Consider the following 18,317-nt stretch of genomic DNA (forward strand, 5'->3'; position numbering starts at 1 on the left):
CCTCAGCGAACAGCTCAGAGACTACAACGTTGGGCTCTTTTGTTATCACAATACCGGTATGAGATACTGTATCGCCCTACAGCTCAGCATGCAAACGCTGACGCGCTTTCTAGATTGCCGATTGCTGCGGATGATGTCTTCGATTCCTCTGACGACTCTTGCCATCAAATTGACGACGATGAGCATCAATCCCTCCGGGATTTTCCGATTGATTATCGTCAGGTGGCACGTGAGACAGCTACGGATCCTCATCTGAGTTTACTATTACGTTTTGTTCAACGTGGTTGGCCGTCCAAGGCAAAGGACATATCGGATCCTGTGGTTCGTCGCTATTATCCGCAACGTCATCTGTTGTCTGTTTCGCACGGAGTTTTGCTGTTACGCACCGAGAATGACCGGCTTCGTGTAGTGGTTCCCCAAGTGCTCCAATCCAAGGTCCTCGACTTGTTGCATCAAGGTCATTGGGGAGTGGTCCGCACCAAGCAGCTTGCCCGCCGTCATTGTACATGGATCGGCATTGATAAGCAGATTACGCAGATGTCTACAGATTGTTCGACGTGTGCCGAACACCAAGCTGCTCCGCCTCACCGCCATTTTGAGTGGGCACGCCCTGCCGGTCCCTGGCAGCGAGTACATATTGATTTCGCTGGTCCATATTGGAATTCTCGTTGGCTCATCGTGATAGATGCGTTTAGTAATTTTCCGTTTCTTGTGCCCTTGCAGTTTACAACGTCTGCACAAACTATACAGGCGTTGACTTCAATTTTTTCTATTGAGGGTCTTCCGGAAGTTTTAGTGTCTGACAATGGTCCACAATTTACCTCTGCTGAATTTGAAAGTTTTTGTTCTGCCAATGGCATTCGCCATGTTCTTTCTCCGCCGTTCCACCCTCAATCGAATGGTGCAGCGGAACGTTTTGTACGCACATTCAAGGATCATATGGACCGCCTTCGTGCTACGCACTCTCGTCAGCAGGCCCTCATCACGTTCCTGTCGTCGTACCGGACCACGCCACGCGACGGCCCTTCGCCTGCGGAGCTTCTCCACGGCCGTCGTCATCGCACCCTACTACGGTTGTTGCACCCCCCGGATCGACCCGCCGCTTCTGAGCATCGCACGCGTTTTCAGCGCAACGACGCCGTTTTTTTCAGAGTTTATCACGGTCGCCGTCGTTGGGAACGTGGTACCGTGATAAGTGTCCAGGGTCGCGGTTTTTATACTGTTCAAGGTGCTAATGGGGTGCACAGGAGGCATCAGAACCAGTTGCGCCGTGCTGGCCGCCCGGATTCTGCCGCTCGTTCTTTGTCCACAGATTTGGTCCGCGGCGGGTTCCAGCCGCGCCTTCCGACTTCGCTGCCGCCCCCAGGGCAGCAGCAGCAGCCGTCGCCGCTACCACGCCGACAGCCCGTCCCGTTGTTGCCTCCCGCGCAGCTTCATGCGGGAGCGCCCCGGGTGGTCGCTCCGGCGCCTGCGGTCCCTCTTCAGTCGCCACCGCCTTCGGAGCTGATGGACGTCGACCCCTCAGCCGGGCCGCCTTCCCAAGCGGTGGCTGTGCAGCCTGTCCTGCAGCCGCTTTCCTTGGGCACCCCCAAGGCGTCTGACACCGCAGCGCCTTGTCCGGCGCCCACTCAGCAGCCGTCGACGCAGCGTCAGGAGACGCTGCCTCTCTTCGTGGGTCCCGACGCCCCGTCGCGTCCAGTACCAGAAGCTGCGCCCGTGGTCACAGGCGTGCACCCTGACCTCGGTTTTCAGTCGATGTTTCCCGAGGCCCCGCGCAGCCAATGCTGGGGTGCGGACCGGGGACTGCCACCGACAACAGTCTCCGCCCCGGTCTCTTCTGCTACGTCTGCGGCCAGACCCCTCCCCCGCCGTCGACGCTCGCCACGTCATTATTCAACGACGGTGCGGCGATTTGGGGGGGAGGAGTGTTATATCCTAGCCAGTAATGCCAACCGAGCCCGCTGCGAAAAGGGTTGGCAGCATCAAAGTCCGGACGCCGTCCGCATAAGCAGCGCCAGCGATACAGGAAATCGCCGCAAGTCTGCGCGCGCCACCGCTGGCTTCTGGCTTCTTAAGCGCTGGAGTCGCGAGCGCTAGGACAGTTCTGGATTCGCCGCTCAGTTGTATACTCGCCACCGAATTGTGTACCTGCTAGTCAGTTGTGTGTTCAGCACAGCAGAGTTGTTGTTTGTCGTCAGCCGACGCTGACCTAGCCGCACCGACTCGAACTAGACAGATTTCTGTAGACCATGTTCACCACTGTGTTCTGTATCGTCGTTAATAAAGATAAGTACCGACTTTCATTTAATCCGAGTGTTTGGGGTTTCATCATTCTGTTCACTGTTCCAGCGGACCGGTCGGCCCGCTATTAAAAGTGTGGCGGTGACTTCGTAAGCCGTTTCTACAGCGAATTGTTTGTCGCTACGAAGGCCGCCACAAAATATAGAAACTCGTGTGATCGAGTCACTCACGAAAATACACAGGTCTCCTATTTATGAAAAAATGCTAAAATTTTTCGTTTTCTTTTTTTTTTTTTTTTGGTTGTTCCTAGTCAAATAAGTAGCTCGACAGCTCAGTGTACGTGTCAGGCGTCAAATTCAAACGTGTGGGCTTCAGTATCTCCATTTGGTCGTGGGACTTATTTCCTGTCACTTACCGATTCTTGCCAAGCAATGTTACGCTGTGGTTAGCAAACTGGACTCGTATTCATTGGGAGAATAACGGTTTAAATCTACGTCATAGGTTTCCCTAAATGGCTTCCTATGCTATCTGTTTTGCTCTCCGTAAATCCCCTAATATGAGTTTGTGCTCCGCCTCCAATCACATCATCGTCGACGGCCGTAAAACCTTAATATTCCTTCCTTATCGCTTCTTCACGTCTGGTAGTAAATTGTATGCGTGAAAAATGACGACTTGTACCATGTTTCTGAGTCGATGTTGGACTGTAGGTCCGACCCTACTACTGTCTCGTTAAGTCAGTTCTAAGTTCAGAGGAAGGCAAACGCATACCTCCAACAGGACCATAAGATAGTACTCTCCATAATACGGATATTATTTGTTGCTTTTGCTGCACTCGAGATGCAGTTACATAGTTATTTATTTTGCAATTCCAGAACTTAGGTAACACAAAATAATAAAAATGCAATACAAGAAGTAAATATTTCATCAAGCGTTTCATCGGTCACAGTTGCAGTTCATATGCTTGGCGACTAGTTTCTAACCAACTGCTTCACTCTCAAGCATAAACTACTGAGGCACCTTATGTTAACAACAAACATCAAAATTGCAGTACACTCATCTACAAAGTAATCGCAAATGATTGTCACAGTCAACATGTGTCCACTTAGCCGGTCAGTTTGATTCTGCCTTGCTACATAGTTACATGTTGATACTGACAGTCCTATGCGATTACTTTGCTAGATCACGATTTACCGTTTTGATGTTCCTTATTGAGTTACGCAACTTTAAGTTCAACTTCAGTAAGTGATGCTTCATAATGAACCAGTCGAAACCAGTCGCCGAACAAATGTAATGCAGTCGTGACAGATTTATTAATAAGCGCTTCATGAAATACTAAAAATGGTTGCTGGTATCGAATGTTGAAACTGTGATAAGGAATACAATACATAGTGCAATAATTTCCGTTTTTTCCTCAGCTACACTCAGGAAAATTGAAATATTTGCACCACAAAGCGTCATTCCGACTTTTTTCGAACTTCGTGCAGATGTTCATCATATAAAGGGTATTAACGCCTAAATATACCTTCCACTCGGAATTGATGTCCATCATCATCACTATGGGATGTGACCACCAACAGGTACAAATACACTCCCACATTCTTTGTACCACGAAAGCAAACAGCCTCTGAAGATCGTCAACAATTTCTTGGCATGCGTGAAACACATCCTGTAGAAGTTCATTAAGATTTCTCTCTGGAGGCTGGTACAGGAGTACACGTCTTCCCACCACTTGGCAGATATTCTCTACGGGTTAAAACCCAGATGGAAGGGGAGACCAAGCAAGAATCTGTACATTCGTCGTGACGGTCTTCCATTATTCTGCTGCAATTGCCGTTTGATACCTCGTTTTAAAACTTATGACAACTGGGTTTACCATTCTTTCCATACTGACGAGCATTCAGCCTCCTTTCAATATTTTCTAAATGCTGTTGTGATCTGTTATAGCTCTCCGGAGCACAATTATAGGAGTTAGGCAGGCACGTGTCTCGAGAGTCACGGTCTTCTGCGACCTTTCGCCACGCCGTCTCCTGACACGATCTGAGCGACACAAGTATGAGTCTCTCGTGATGAACAGAACAAACTGTGATACGCGCAACTCCAGCAGCCTGTTAAATCTGTCTGTTTAAGACCCAGGCAGAATGCAAAAGCAACATTGGAATGAGTTTTTCACCTCAAAAATCGTAAAATTTTGTTATTAGTTCAACAATTTCTTCTCATTCTACTAACTGATTTTCAGAATGTGAAATAATAGAAAACAGAAATGGCAAAGTACGCAATATAGCTACAGAAGGAGTGTACACATCAACTATGCTTCTGACTATTATATTTAACACTAATTTCTGTCCAGTACTTTCATACTTACTCACTGACTACACATATTGGCTCTAAATCTATCAATTCACGATTCCGGAGACACAATGAAATTTTGGTAAATAGAGGAGTTGGCAACATACTAGAAGCTACCAAAAATATTCTATGGGGTATAACAGCTTCACTAGACTTCTCCAGACGAAGTACAAAGTAAAACAAATGAACAGAAGCATAAGAATTACCTTGGCCTCCACGTTGAAGAGCAGCTTCCCTGAGGAACCTGGTGGACTAACACTACCGGGTTGAGCACCCATGACGACAACAGTCTCTGTCATGCCATACCTGCAAAGAAAACACTGACGTCGCAATAAGCTCTTATAGAATACAAGATTAATAACTTTCAAAATCTTCATCTTAATATAAACTTTACCGAAAAATAAAATATTTTTTGGATGATTATCACACACATATATAATAATATCGGCTACGACCTACAGCTTTTACAATTGTTGGTATGTAACGGCTCTTGATATCAGCTTACACATCAAACTGGTGATAGATATTGAATGAGTCATTTATGAAGTTATATAGGCGTAGCAGATTTCTGTAAGTGATTCACTAAACTAAACGTAGCTGTGAATCAGAAGACTTCCTCGTGACTATTTCAGAGAGCTATTCAGGGTTAATACTCTGCTGAGACGGAGCTACTGAAGAAAGAACAGGCCGTGAGTCGTGAGACCTCCTACAAGCCATCGCCCCGACAGTCCAGTGCAGACATCGGGGCTGGGTGGTGTGTGCTCGAGTCCGATAAAACCGCTCCCGCCGGACCTCCACGTGCGTCCGCGTCAAAGATGTGCAGTAAACGGCTCCATTCAGAAAAAACCGCCACAGCCAGAGTAAGCTGCCATAAGCAAAAATGTGCTTACGTCTGAGGCCACGGTCAATTGTCGCAGATTGTAGCAGCGTGCAGACGTCCACAATGAATTAAATCAGCTGCCAGTTAAAATCTCGACAACAACAGCCGGTGTGCAATCACACTACTACAGAACTATCGCCTTTCTAGGGGAATAGAAGTCACTACACAGGGCATGTTCCTCTACCCCCATAGATCCGGGCACAGAGGAAAGACCATCAAAACATGGAGAAATGCCACCTGGATTGATGAATCGCGGTACATTTGTGTACAAAACGGTGGAAGGAGACGATTACGTGGAAAGCTTCTAAATAGCGCTTCTTTATCCGTGATTTAGTGGCAGACCTGAACACATCATTATTGCTATCGTCCACATGAATGGTGACCAGTCTTCAATATTCAGATACGCCGAAAATCTATATCAAAAACTAATTACAATTAGTAACAAAGGATTGTAAAGTTTCGCCAGTAGATAGTATTTAATTGCGTGAACACTTGCCCGAGTTTCACGTAACAAAACGATGAAGAATCGAAGTAAAAAATTTTATTAGAACCTCAGATAATCAGAGAATAAAATTTCGGGACACGTTTTCTTCTTCTTCTTCTTCTTCTTCTTCTTCTTCATATACTAATGCTGTATCCGATCACATCTGCTCAATCTTTTCTAACTCTCCCAGTATGAATCAAGTCCCCCGCATTTCTTATTCCTGTCCACTGTCTGACGTTGCCGAGCAGTGACAGCCTCCTCCTACCAGTTTGCCTTCAGCCTTCCCCTCGATTATAATTTGTATCACATGACCTTAGTAAGCTGTTTCCTTGCGTCTGATTGTGGTTAGCAGTTCTTGGTCTCTTTACTATTCTTTAGATCTCTTCACTTGTTTTCCTTGCTGTCCATGGAACTTTAAGGAATCCTCAATATAACCACATTTTGAATGCTTCTACCTTGTTCATAGTGTTTACTTTCAGCGTCCATATTTCTATGTCATTCGAAAGTACTGAGCACACATAGCTCTGAGATTAAGATCAAAGTCAGTACTTGTAAACATTTGTTAAATTTCATAGATTTATTGCGGGCCCCCTCTATTCTGCATCTGATTTCCATGCCGGACGACCAATTTTCGCATAACCACGTCCCTAAGTGGTTGAATGTACTCTTCCTTTCTAAGAGTTCATTGTTATGCATTAGTTCTATATTTTTATGTTCGTTTGAACTGCGAGTTACTATTATAAATATTGTGTTTTGGTGTTGATACTGAGGCCCATATTCCTATTGTGTTATCCCACTGCAGTAAGAAGGTCTTGTAGGCAGTTCATCCTAACAGCAATTAAGACTGTCACCCGCATATCTTAAGCTGTTAATCTATATCCCATTTATTTTGATTCCAATCTCACGGTCTTCAAGCGACTCCTGGAATATACTATCATCCTTTTCCAACTCCTTTACAGATACTTTGTGTTTCGGTCACTTGACTTCCAATTTTAACCACAGCTGTTTCAGTCCAATAAAGATTTTCTATGCAGCGAGTATTTTTTCCGTCTGTGTCAAGTATCCTTAAAATTTGTACAAGTTTATGGTGTTGCACTCTGTCAAACGCTTTATAGTAATCTGTGAAGAACAGCATTACATCCTTTTTCATAGCATATCTGAACCAATACATGAATTGCTACCAATGTTTCTCTCGTACCGAAAACCCGTCTATATCCAAATTGCGAAGATCCCACATTTCTTTCAAATTCGCAGTGATTCTATATTGAATGAGCTTAAAAACTATCTTTAGAGTACGGCTTATTAGGCTAATTAGTCTGTAATCTCCGCATTTTGTTGCATTGTTCTTCTTGGATAAAGGGATGATGTGTGGCATCAGCCCTTTATCAGGAAATTTACCCTTATTACAAAATTAAATACTTTTTGGAGAACTAACGTACTGTTATCTAATAGATCCAGCATTTTAACTGGTATCTGATCTAGACAGACTGCTTTCCTATCTTTTGCCGTTACTATTGTTCTTTTGATTCCGACATTTGTGATGGCAGGACTCGACAGACCACCGTCAACTTCATTTTCTATTTCTGGTCTTTCATCTGCAAAAAGACTCTTAATATAGTCCTCCCAGAAACTTTTCTTTTCCTGATCGTCCTGTGCTATTTCTCCTTAGTCATTTACTATATTTGAGCTTTTTTACGATATCTACCATCCGTTTTCTTTATCGTCTTATGTAAGCTCAAGTCGTCGTGTATTTGCTGCAGTCGTTCCAACTCTTCACATATTTGTTTCAGCCAGTTACTTTTTGCTGCTCTAATCTCCATTCTTATGACTTTCTGCGTGTCCATATATTTGTCCGGGATTGTTTCGCTTCTATACTTACTTTTTTCAAATAATTCCAGAATTTCGTCGGTCATCCAATTTTTCTTGAGTGTTTTCTGTTTGTAACCTATTTCAGTCCCCGCAACATTTGACACATTTTTCCATTTCCGCCCGTTGGCTGTTTATGTTATTCCCTCTTATATTTGTGGTTTGACTGTACCTGTAATCCTTTCCCAGATTTTTGTGGTTAACCTGTTTGGGATACGAGACCTGAGTTTCTCCTGGCGTATACAACTTTCAAATAACTTCCGGGAATTCAGCCAGGTAACACTTTCAGCGACCGCCGATATTTCGGCGGGAGAACACCCCGCTATTTTCAAGGCAAGTTGCAACGGACAGGCGGCGTACATGCAAGTTTAATACCTCGGTTCTCCGACAGAAGCACGAAATATAACGCCGGCCGAAGTGGCCGTGCGGTTAAAGTCGCTGCAGTCTGGAACCGCAAGACCGCTACGGTCGCAGGTTCGAATCCTGCCTCGGGCATGGATATTTGTGATGTCCTTAGGTTAGTTAGGTTTAACTAGTTCTAAGTTCTAGGGGACTAATGACCTCAGAAGTTGAGTCCCATAGTGCTCAGAGCCATTTGAACCATTTTTGAACCAGGAAAGATAACACACACACACACTGAACATGTACGCCGCCTGTCCGTTGCAGTTTGCCTTGAAAATGGCGGGGGTGTTCTCCCGCCGAAATATCGGCGGTCGCTGAAAGTTTTATCTGGCTGAATTCCCGGAAGTTATTTGAAAGTTGTATACGCCAGGAGGAATTCAGGTCTCACATTGTTTACCTCTACGGGGAGGAAATGTATCGGTGTTTACGTAAGTTGGATAAACTTCGTAGCTGTCGAGTTAGACTGCAATGTGCTTTGTCGTTTTTATTGAGGTGTCGTGATGAAAATCATGTCCCAATATTTGCTAAGGTTGTGCACCATACTAATTCTCCTGCCGCCAATCGCATCAAGCAACGTGCTGGCTTGGCTCTTGTTCGCGAAAGGATTCGTTTTACTCGTCGACGTTTGGATTCTGCTTCCAAAGAATTTTATCGTTTTCATTTAATGGTTGCATCTGAAGTGTTTGATTTCACTTGGGATTGGTTGGACGGTGCCTCATAGACCCAAGCTTACTGGGAGTACAACTCCGTTACTGCCCGGCATTTGGCAAAGTTTGAACGTTTTCATCGCGCGGAGTCGGATGTTATATCTCGACGTTCTGTGATAAATCTCACAGAGAATTCTTTTGACGACGCAACCTTATCCGTGCTAGGGAAGGGTTTAAATTTTGCACCCACTCCGAACAATTTGCCGGTAGTTGATTTTATTAGTTCCATTGAACAGGCAGTTTGCAAACTACCTCCTGACGCTGCAGAGGAAGTTAGGAGGGAGGCATGCCGTATTTTGACTAGGGCTTGTCCACCCAAGAGTAAAGTAACAGCAGCAGAGAGGGCTGCTTTATGCTCTCTCAAAGTTGATCCCAGTATTGTTATTTTACCTGCTGACAAGGGCAATGCCACCGTTGTTTTAAATAAACATGATTATGTACAAAAGATGCAACGTTTACTATCTGATTCAACGTATCGCAGAATCGATGCTGACCCCACGAAAAGTGTTGAGAGAAAGACCAACAGCCTCCTGAAGAAAAGTGGTTTGTCGCAGGACACAATCAATAGGCTTAACACCTATAGTGCCGTTCCCCCTAAGTTATATGGCCTTCCAAAGGTTCATAAGGAAGGGGTTCCTTTCCGTCCTATAGTGAGTAACATCGGCGCTCCGACATATCGTGTATCCAAGCATCTTGCTTCTCTATTGAATCCACAAATAGGACGGTGTGAACGTCATATCAGGAACTCAGCTGATTTTTTACGTCGTTTGGAGGGACTGAGGCTGAATGACATATTTTACTGAGTTTCGATGTGGTCTCTCTCTTCACTCGTGTTCCTCTGTCTGATTCGTTGCGGTTAATTGAAGCTAGGTTTGCTGCTGATTTAACTAATCTCTTTAGGCATGTGTTCACATCCACTTACTTTTTATTTAATGATCAGTATTACGAGCAGACAGATGGAGTTGCGATGGGTAGTCCCTTGTCTCCTGTGATCGCAAATTTATTTATGGAAGACTTCGAGGAACGTGCATTGGAGTCGGCGCCTTTAAAACCCGCCTGTTTCTTTAGATACGTTGACGATACCTTCGTGGTTTGGCCTCACCGTAGGGAGAATTTGAATGTCTTTCTAGAACATCTGAACTCGATCCACCCGAACATTCGTTTTACGATGGAGGTGGAAGAGGATGGTTGCCTTCCCTTTCTCGACGTGGTGGTTAGGAGGAAGGATGATGGATCATTGGGACATGCAGTCTACAGGAAACGTACTCACACCGACTTGTACTTACAAGCTAATAGTTGTCACCATTCGGCTCAGCGTGAAGGGGTACTTAGTACCTTGGTACACAGGGCACATGTCGTTTCTGACGCTGAGACTTTGCCAGCTGAGCTGTCCCATCTTGAAGTTACATTTCGTCAAAATGGTTATAGTGATAGACAGATTGAACGTGCGTTGCGCTATCGACCAACTGTACATCGGGTGATTGATGATAATTCTGAGTCAACACCTAAGTCTACTGCCTTTTTGCCTTACGTAGGAAACACGTCTAATAAGATCGGTCGTATTTTACGGAAATACGATGTGAAATGTGTTTTCCGACCTCCATCTAAAATTAGAGCACTTTTGAGTTCCGTTAAGGATGATCTTGGACTGCGTAAGGCGGGTGTATATCGTATTCCTTGTAGCTGCGGCATGGCATATATTGGTCAAACTATCAGGACCGTGGAGGACAGATGTACTGAGCATAAACCGCACACACGATTACAGCAGCCAAATAGATCTGCTATTGCCGAACATTGCTTGGATACTGGTCACCCCATGTTATATAATAACACCGAGATATTGGCATGCGCGTCCAACTATTGGGACAGTGTCATTAGGGAGGCAGTTGAGATTAAATTAGCGAGCAACCTAGTTAACAGGGATGGAGGTTTCTGTTTAAACTGTTTGGAATCCGGCTCTCTCCCCTGTCAAAAAACAGAGGAACAGAGTCAACAGAGTCACCTGCGAATTCATAGTCTCACTATCGATAGCTCTGACTTTGGTCATCTTTGGTGGCACTAGTGTTCAGTGTGTGTGTGTGTGTGTGTGTGTGTGTGTGTGTGTGTGTGTGTGTGTGTGTTATCTTTCCTGCTTCTGTCGGAGAACCGAGGTATTAAACTTGCATGTACGCCACCTGTCCGTTGCAGTTTGTCTTGAAAATGGCGGGGTGTTCTCCCGCCGAAATATCGGCGGTCGCTGAAAGTGTTACCTGGCTGAATTCCCGGAAGTTATTTGAAAGTGTTTGGGATACCTTCATCTTTAACCCGATCGTATTCTTTTTTCGTTGTTCTGTATGTCTCTTGTCATTTGTAATTTTTATTTCTACTATTAGTAGGACATTGAAGGAACGTCGGTTCCCGGACAGGTACATACCCTCCTCACCGAGGTTGTAGAGCGCTTATTAATCAGAATGTAATTCTGTACTGTACTTTACTACTTTTTCACAGGATGTAAACAGATATTTTTTGCAGTCATCGTTCTGGCACACCCCTAATACTCTGAAGAAAACCCAACATGATATAAGTTGTGAAAAAAAGGCCAGTTAGAACTAACAACGAATGTTTGTTATTTCTAGAATATCTGCCTGATTCATTATGATAGTGCCTCGCACAGCCAGTTCAGATGGTCGCAGTCACACGAGTTAAGTGACAAGTACACTATATTTTCAGTTCATCGACTTCTCAGAGTGCATGTCCCTCAGTACACTCGATTATAGATTAAGTACCCGTAAGTAGAGGATCGCTGCAGGTTCTGCAACAAGAGTCGGTGATATCAGCATTAGCACGATGACATCAGCGTCGATTTTCCTAAAATCACTGGAGCCTGCAGTCGCCACTCAGACAAAGACATCATTCCTGGAATATCCTTCCCAACCCTTACACCTTCCCTCCCCTCCTCCCTCCTCCTCTTTGACCAATGGCAACACAGCAGTTTTAATTTTTGTAATTTTATTGCGTGAACAATCTACTGTCCGTACGTATGTCCAGCATGAAGTGCCGCCAGAAACAGCAGCAGTGATCATCTGCGAAGCAGAAGACTGCCAGTAAGTATTCATCCATCCCTCATTATTCTTATAATTATTACTATGTGTGGAGAAGGATGGAGAAGGAAATCGGCCGTACCCTTTCACAGAAACCATCCCGGTATTTGCCTGAAGCGATTTAGGGAAATCACAGAAAACCTAAATCAGGATGGTCGGACGTGGGTTTGAGCCTTCCCTAACCCGAGCTTGTGCTCTGTCTCTATACTTGGTTGGGGCTTTGCTATGAAGAGAAACGGAAGTTCCTGCCTAAACCACTGCAGGAGCCGCAACAGCAGTCACTGTCCGCAGGATGTCTTTTCGACCCCCGAGATGGTTGGCGCAGTGGTTAGCACACTGGACTCGCATTCGGGAGGACGACGGTTCAAACTCACGTCCGACCGTCCAGTGATTTCCCTAAATCGCTACAGGCAAATACCTGGATGGTTTCTGTGAAAGGGCACGGCCGATTTCCTTTTCCATCTTTCTCTAATCCGAGCTTGTGTTCTCTCTCTAATGTTCAGTATTTATGGTACAAGTGGGACTATATCTGGAGTGTGATGGAATATAAAGAAACGAAGATGATTGATGAATATGTCACATCTTGTACTCCGACTGACGTGCTTGGTCGTAAGATGTCTTTAGTAGAGATGCTTGGAGAGGCAACGCTAGAATTAACTTCATGTGACACGAACATACACCTAAAACTTTCATTATCAATTGCAACAGACTCATTGGCACCAATATGAAAGAGGGGCACACATATGTGTGAATAGGACAGCAACATGGCGTCACTACAGCACGAAATGAAACTATGGCTTTCCTAGGGATCAGGAGATCAGATGTAAGTATACATATTTATATGTGTTTGTCTCAGCTTTTTCCCACCCTTCCGTGTAGTGCTTATGTGTTCCTATTTTTTCTGTAGGTGTACTGACATTGAGCTGGCACAAGCCGTAATGCCATTTTCTAGTCAGGACCCGCCGGGGACGAAAACGGTCGTTGACAAGTGGATAAGTCAGTATGACTAGTTGTTGTTGTGCTCTTCAGTCCAGACCCTGTTTGATGCCGCTCTCCGTGCTACTCTACCATGTACAAGCTTCTTCATCTCTAAGTAACTACTGCAACCTACCTCCTTCTGAATCTGCTTAGTGTATTCCTCTACGATTTTAACCCTCCACACTGCCCTCTAATACTAAATTGGTGATCCCTTGATGCCTCAGAACATGTCCTACCAACCGATCCCTTCTTCTAGTCAAGTTGTGACACAAACTCCTGCTCCCCCCAATTCTGTTCAGTACCTATACCTTAGTTATGCCATTTACCCATCTAATCTTCAGCATTCTTCTATAGCACCAAATTTTGAAAGCTTCTGTTCCCTTCTTGTCTAAACTATTTATCGTCCTTGTTTCACTTCCATACATGGCTGCACTCCATACAAACACTTTCAGAAAAGACTTCCTGGCACTTAAATCTACACTCGATGTTAAGAAATTTATCTTCTTCAGAAACGCTTTCCTTGCCATTGCCAGTCTACATTTTATAGCCTCTCTACTTCGACCATCACAAGTTATTTTGGTCCCCAAATAGTAAAACACGTTTACTACTTTAAGTGTTTAATTTCCTAATTTAATTCCTTCAGCATCACCTGATTTAATCTGACTGCATTCCATTATCCTCGTTTTGCTTTTGTTGATGTTCATCTTATATACTCCTTTCAAGACACTGTCCATTAAGTTCATCTACTCTTTCAGGTGCTTTGCTATCTCCCATAGAACTACAATGTCATCGCCAAACCTAAAAGTTTTTAATTCTTCTCCATGGATTTTAATTCCTACCCCAATTTTTTCTTTTGCTTCTTTTACTGCTTGCTCACTATACAGACTGAATAACATCGGGGATACGGTACAACCCTGTCTCACTCCCTACCCAACCACTGCTTCCCTTTCATGCCCCTCGACTCATAACTGCCACTGACACCTGGTTTCTGTACAAACTGTAAATACCCTTTCGTTCCCTGTATTTTACCCCTTCCAGTATTTCAGTCAACATTGTCAAAAGCTTTCTCTAAGTCTACAAAAGCTGTAAACGTACGTTTGTCTTTTGTTAATCTAAGATAGTTCGTAGGGTCAGTATTGCCTCAAGTATTCCAACATTTATACGGAATCCAAAATGAACTTCCCCGAGGTCGGCTTCTGCCAGTTTTTTCCATTAGTCTGCGAAGAATTCGTGTTAGTTTTTTATTAAACTGATAGTTCGGTAATTTTCATACGTGTCAACACCTGCTTTGTTTGGGATTGGAATTATTATATTCTTCTTGAAGTCCGAGGGTGTTTCACCTGCCTCATACATCTTGCTCGCGAGATCGTAGAGTTTTGTCAGGATGGGTGTCCCAAGGCGATCAGTAGCTCTAATGGAACGATATCTACTCCCGGGGCCTTGTTTCGACTTGGGTCTTTCAGTTATCTGTCAAATTCTTCACCCAGTGTCATATCTTCCATTTCATCTTCATCTCTCTTCCATTACCATAATGTTGTCCTCAAGTACATCGCCCTCGTATAGACCCTCTATATACTCCTTCCACCTTTTTGCTTTCCCGTCTTTGCTTAGAACTGGTTTTCCATCTGAGCTCTTGATATTCATGCAAGTGGTTCTCTTCTCTCCATAGGTCTCTTTCCCGCAGGCGGTATCTATCTTACCCCTAGTGAGATAAGCCTCTACATCCTTACATTTGCCCTCTAGCCATCCCTATTTAGCCTTTTTGCACTTCCTGTCGATCTCATTTTCGAGACGTTTGTATTCCTTTTTGCCTGCTTCATTTACTGCATTTTTGTATTTTCTCCTTTCATCAATTAAATTCAATATCTCTCATTCTACCAAGTATAATGATTTACAATTTCATGGAGAGCTTATGAGGGGGGCACGTTTTTTTCTTATTTGTTAGGCAACTGAAGATGGTATAGCTATGAATGTGAATGTTTCATTGAACAATAAAATGTCTAAATATATGTGATATATCCTGAATGACGGAAATGATGAGTAGCTAATATCACTTGTTAGCATTAGCAACCTTAACGTAAGTACCAGAAATTATAATTGTTACTGAAACCTCACTGTTCCTTTCCAGAAGTGCTGAAGTCATCTGGAGGTGGATCCGCCACACCACCAATGTTAATGAACTGGCTGCTGAAAACACCATATGCGGTAGTCCCATTGTACCAGCACAGGCCGATGATGTGCACATCTTCACCCCAGGCTGGAAAATCAGACTGTTTACCACGTGCAGTAGCCTCTTTGCCGTGGCTACAGTCATCACGCTTCCTGTGGTCACCGCTTGTGACTTTGTGACTTCAGTCGCCAACACTGCATGCGGCAGGCCTGTCACCTCAGAATGAATCATCAAACCACATGGATTATCAACTTTGGCACGTCTGCCACGGCCTCCATCACGTGGGACTGTGTCGGTCCGTACTGGGGCGTGAGATTTGCCATGCTCACTTTTCGACTGATCATCACGCACTGTCCTGGGTTTAGCCGTAGTAGAAGTCACCGAGCCCGTCTTGCTAATGAGCGCCAGGTGAATCACACAGCTCCATTAGACTACTCTGTGATTACTGTTGTTTTCAGGGATGATAATCTTGCAACGCCACATTGATAACAATAATACGATGTACAGAAATCTGGCAATCTTATTGTATATTTGCCAAGCAGAGTTGGAACTTCCTGAAATCGTCAACAGCCAGCCGTATCCCAACAGCACGTGAAAACCAGTTCCGTGCAGTGAGCTGATGTCACCCTTCCAAGGAGGGATGTAATGCTTCAGAGAAAAGCATTGCTGAAATTTGGGTGACGGATGGCGTCATATCATGGGGCAAGACAATTGTTGAGTGATATTGAACTTAACGAGAACTTTATACTGAGCTGTTCTTCCGATATGCAAAAAAGAGGGCCTGGAAAGGCAGTCAGCAGTGTACTCCAGCATGACATGAACTCTCTTGTGTTTGATCCAGTTAATGGAAGAGTCTAGTTTCATCCATCTTCCAGATGACATTTCCCCTAAAAAAGCATGTTTAACATCTAGAATCTGGAGAAGGGTGATAAATATTGCTTCTCAGGGTCGCTTCTGCCATGTGAAAGGAACTACCCAAAACTTGCGTATCATACAGATACGTACAAGTCAGCTAAAGTCCATGAGCATATTACTTTGAAGGTGTCTCATTTCCCATCACAATCCCAGACCTGCCAGTATTCAGTTCAAATTTATGATCTGGTCATAAGTAAAAAAAAAAAAAAAAAAAAGGAAGCCACAATAATTTAAGCATAAAGCAGTAGTACTCCGATTTTCCAAAGTAGTGGTTCAGCGTCCCAAATATATGGATCTACTGTTATTCTTCAAAGGTGAGAAGCATCGCTGAGTCTGGATCAAAAACATGTCCTGACCACTTATCTCAAAAACTAAGTAAAAATAAGGAGATAATGCATTTTTGCCATAGATGTTTCAATTCCCTCCCTATGAGTGATCATTTATAAACACATTTGATTCGTTGTTCCAGCCAGAAACCAGTACATCTGGAAATTCCCACTGAAGGTAAAACCTTCTTAAAGTTTAAGAATGCTCACTACCCGTAATCCTATCCTTTCGTTATATACACTGAATTTCAGTGCTTACTCATTCCTGTGACACGTTATGGTGATCCCAGAGCCTGTCACAGCACTTTTACAGATCGATATGTACATTATGCAACAGTATATCGTGTTTTATGCTCTTACGGTTGCAGTTTTAACATATTCAAATCATACCTCGTGTATAAATCTGAAAGATGATTTCTCTCTGTGCTTGAAAAACTTGCTTTGAGTGTTGTTGACAGTTATGGTAAACAATCCAATGACCAAACCGCAGATGCCTTACATGAGCAGGCGAATATCATATTTGTGAGCTGCCATTGGATAGAAAAGCAGAAAATCCAGGCAGAGACCACTGTCGTCTAATGGGAAAGTTCTTCATTGCAGCGCACAATGTATGCAACTTGAAATACCAACTTCCACGACATATATCCACCTTCTTCCATAATTTGAATGGGTATTATGCTCACTTGATTGTTGACCACTTGTATGATGTCACGTTGAAGAATGATAAGGTCGGTGTCGTACTACACTTCCTGGATTTATTGTAATTCATACATGCACAGCTTCAAAAACTTGCTGAGACAATGCATCAGAAGGATGTTCATATCACCAGGGGGATGATGTAAAGTTTCTGCTTGTGACGAAGAAGCGAGTCTTTCCAAATGATTAACTGGATTTTATTGAGTGACTCTGTGAAATCACGACATAATAGCATTCACCAGCAAAGTCACAGGCTGCTGTAACAGATGCGGAGTATCAGCACACGGTGATTGTTGGGCAGGACTACAGGATCTCTGATTTAGACGGATATGTTAAACTGTAGATTGAGACAGATGTGCATTACCTCGCAGGCATTTTTGAGAAAGTCCAGATTGTAGGCCTGGGCACGTTAACTCTGGATCCTACCTTCTATTACACCGCATCAGAGCTTCTGTGGGACGCAGTGTTGAAAAAGACATATTACCATTGAACTGTTGACCAATGTTGATATGTTGCTTTTTTTCGAACGCGGGATTAACTGGGAACGCCCCAATTGCATGCTCAGGTACGCCAAGGTGAATAACACACGAATTAGCAGGAGGAGTGCGGCCATTTCACGATATGAGTTACATCTTTTACTTGTGTGTAACTATCTCTACGGGCATGCCATGCAATAAACTCATCTCTTTCGAGGGTACCATTACCTGTCCAAAGATGAAATGGTCATATTGAAGGATGCGGTCCAATATGTGACTTTAGCTGCTGATGAGGGATATTTCCTAAAGCCAAACCAAACTACACGACACGTACTGCGACTTGCTCATATGTCTGGAGCCCCTAGTCCCACGAAATGGTTCTGTACTCAAGCTGGTGACAACGCTGGAGATAAAAGGAGATACATTCTACACTATAGAAATCTTCAACGATGTTTCAGGTTGAGGATGAAAGTTGTTAGAATTACCCACAGCATCTTCAAGCAGCATCCCTGGTTGAAGAACTACCATGTACCATCTGACGTTGTTGCACGCTTTTTCCAGGTCGACAAATCCTATTAATATGTCTTGATTTTTCTTTAGGCTTGCTTCCATTATGTAGAACATCGTCAGAACTGCCTCTTTGGTATCTTTACCTTTCCTAAAGCCAAACACATCGTCATCCAACACATCCACAATTTTGTTTTCCATCCTTCTGTGTATTATTCTTGTCAGTAATTTGGATGAATGTGC

General features: G+C 43.9%; 1 protein-coding gene across 1 annotated transcript in view; it reads right to left on the minus strand.

Annotated features, from left to right (window-relative positions):
* Positions 1-18,317, minus strand: part of LOC126235212 (luciferin 4-monooxygenase-like) — a 123,697-nt gene that overhangs the window by 27,582 nt on the left and 77,798 nt on the right. The window contains exons 6-7 of the mRNA XM_049943943.1: positions 15,100-15,241; positions 4,794-4,893 (exon numbers count right to left, since the gene is read on the minus strand). Coding sequence (XP_049799900.1) covers positions 4,794-4,893; positions 15,100-15,241 — 242 coding nt within the window. The remainder of the gene's footprint in view (positions 1-4,793; positions 4,894-15,099; positions 15,242-18,317) is intronic.

This window comes from Schistocerca nitens, chromosome 2 (genome assembly GCF_023898315.1).
Source record: "Schistocerca nitens isolate TAMUIC-IGC-003100 chromosome 2, iqSchNite1.1, whole genome shotgun sequence".
In the NCBI taxonomy this organism is placed as follows: Eukaryota; Metazoa; Arthropoda; class Insecta; order Orthoptera; family Acrididae; genus Schistocerca; species Schistocerca nitens.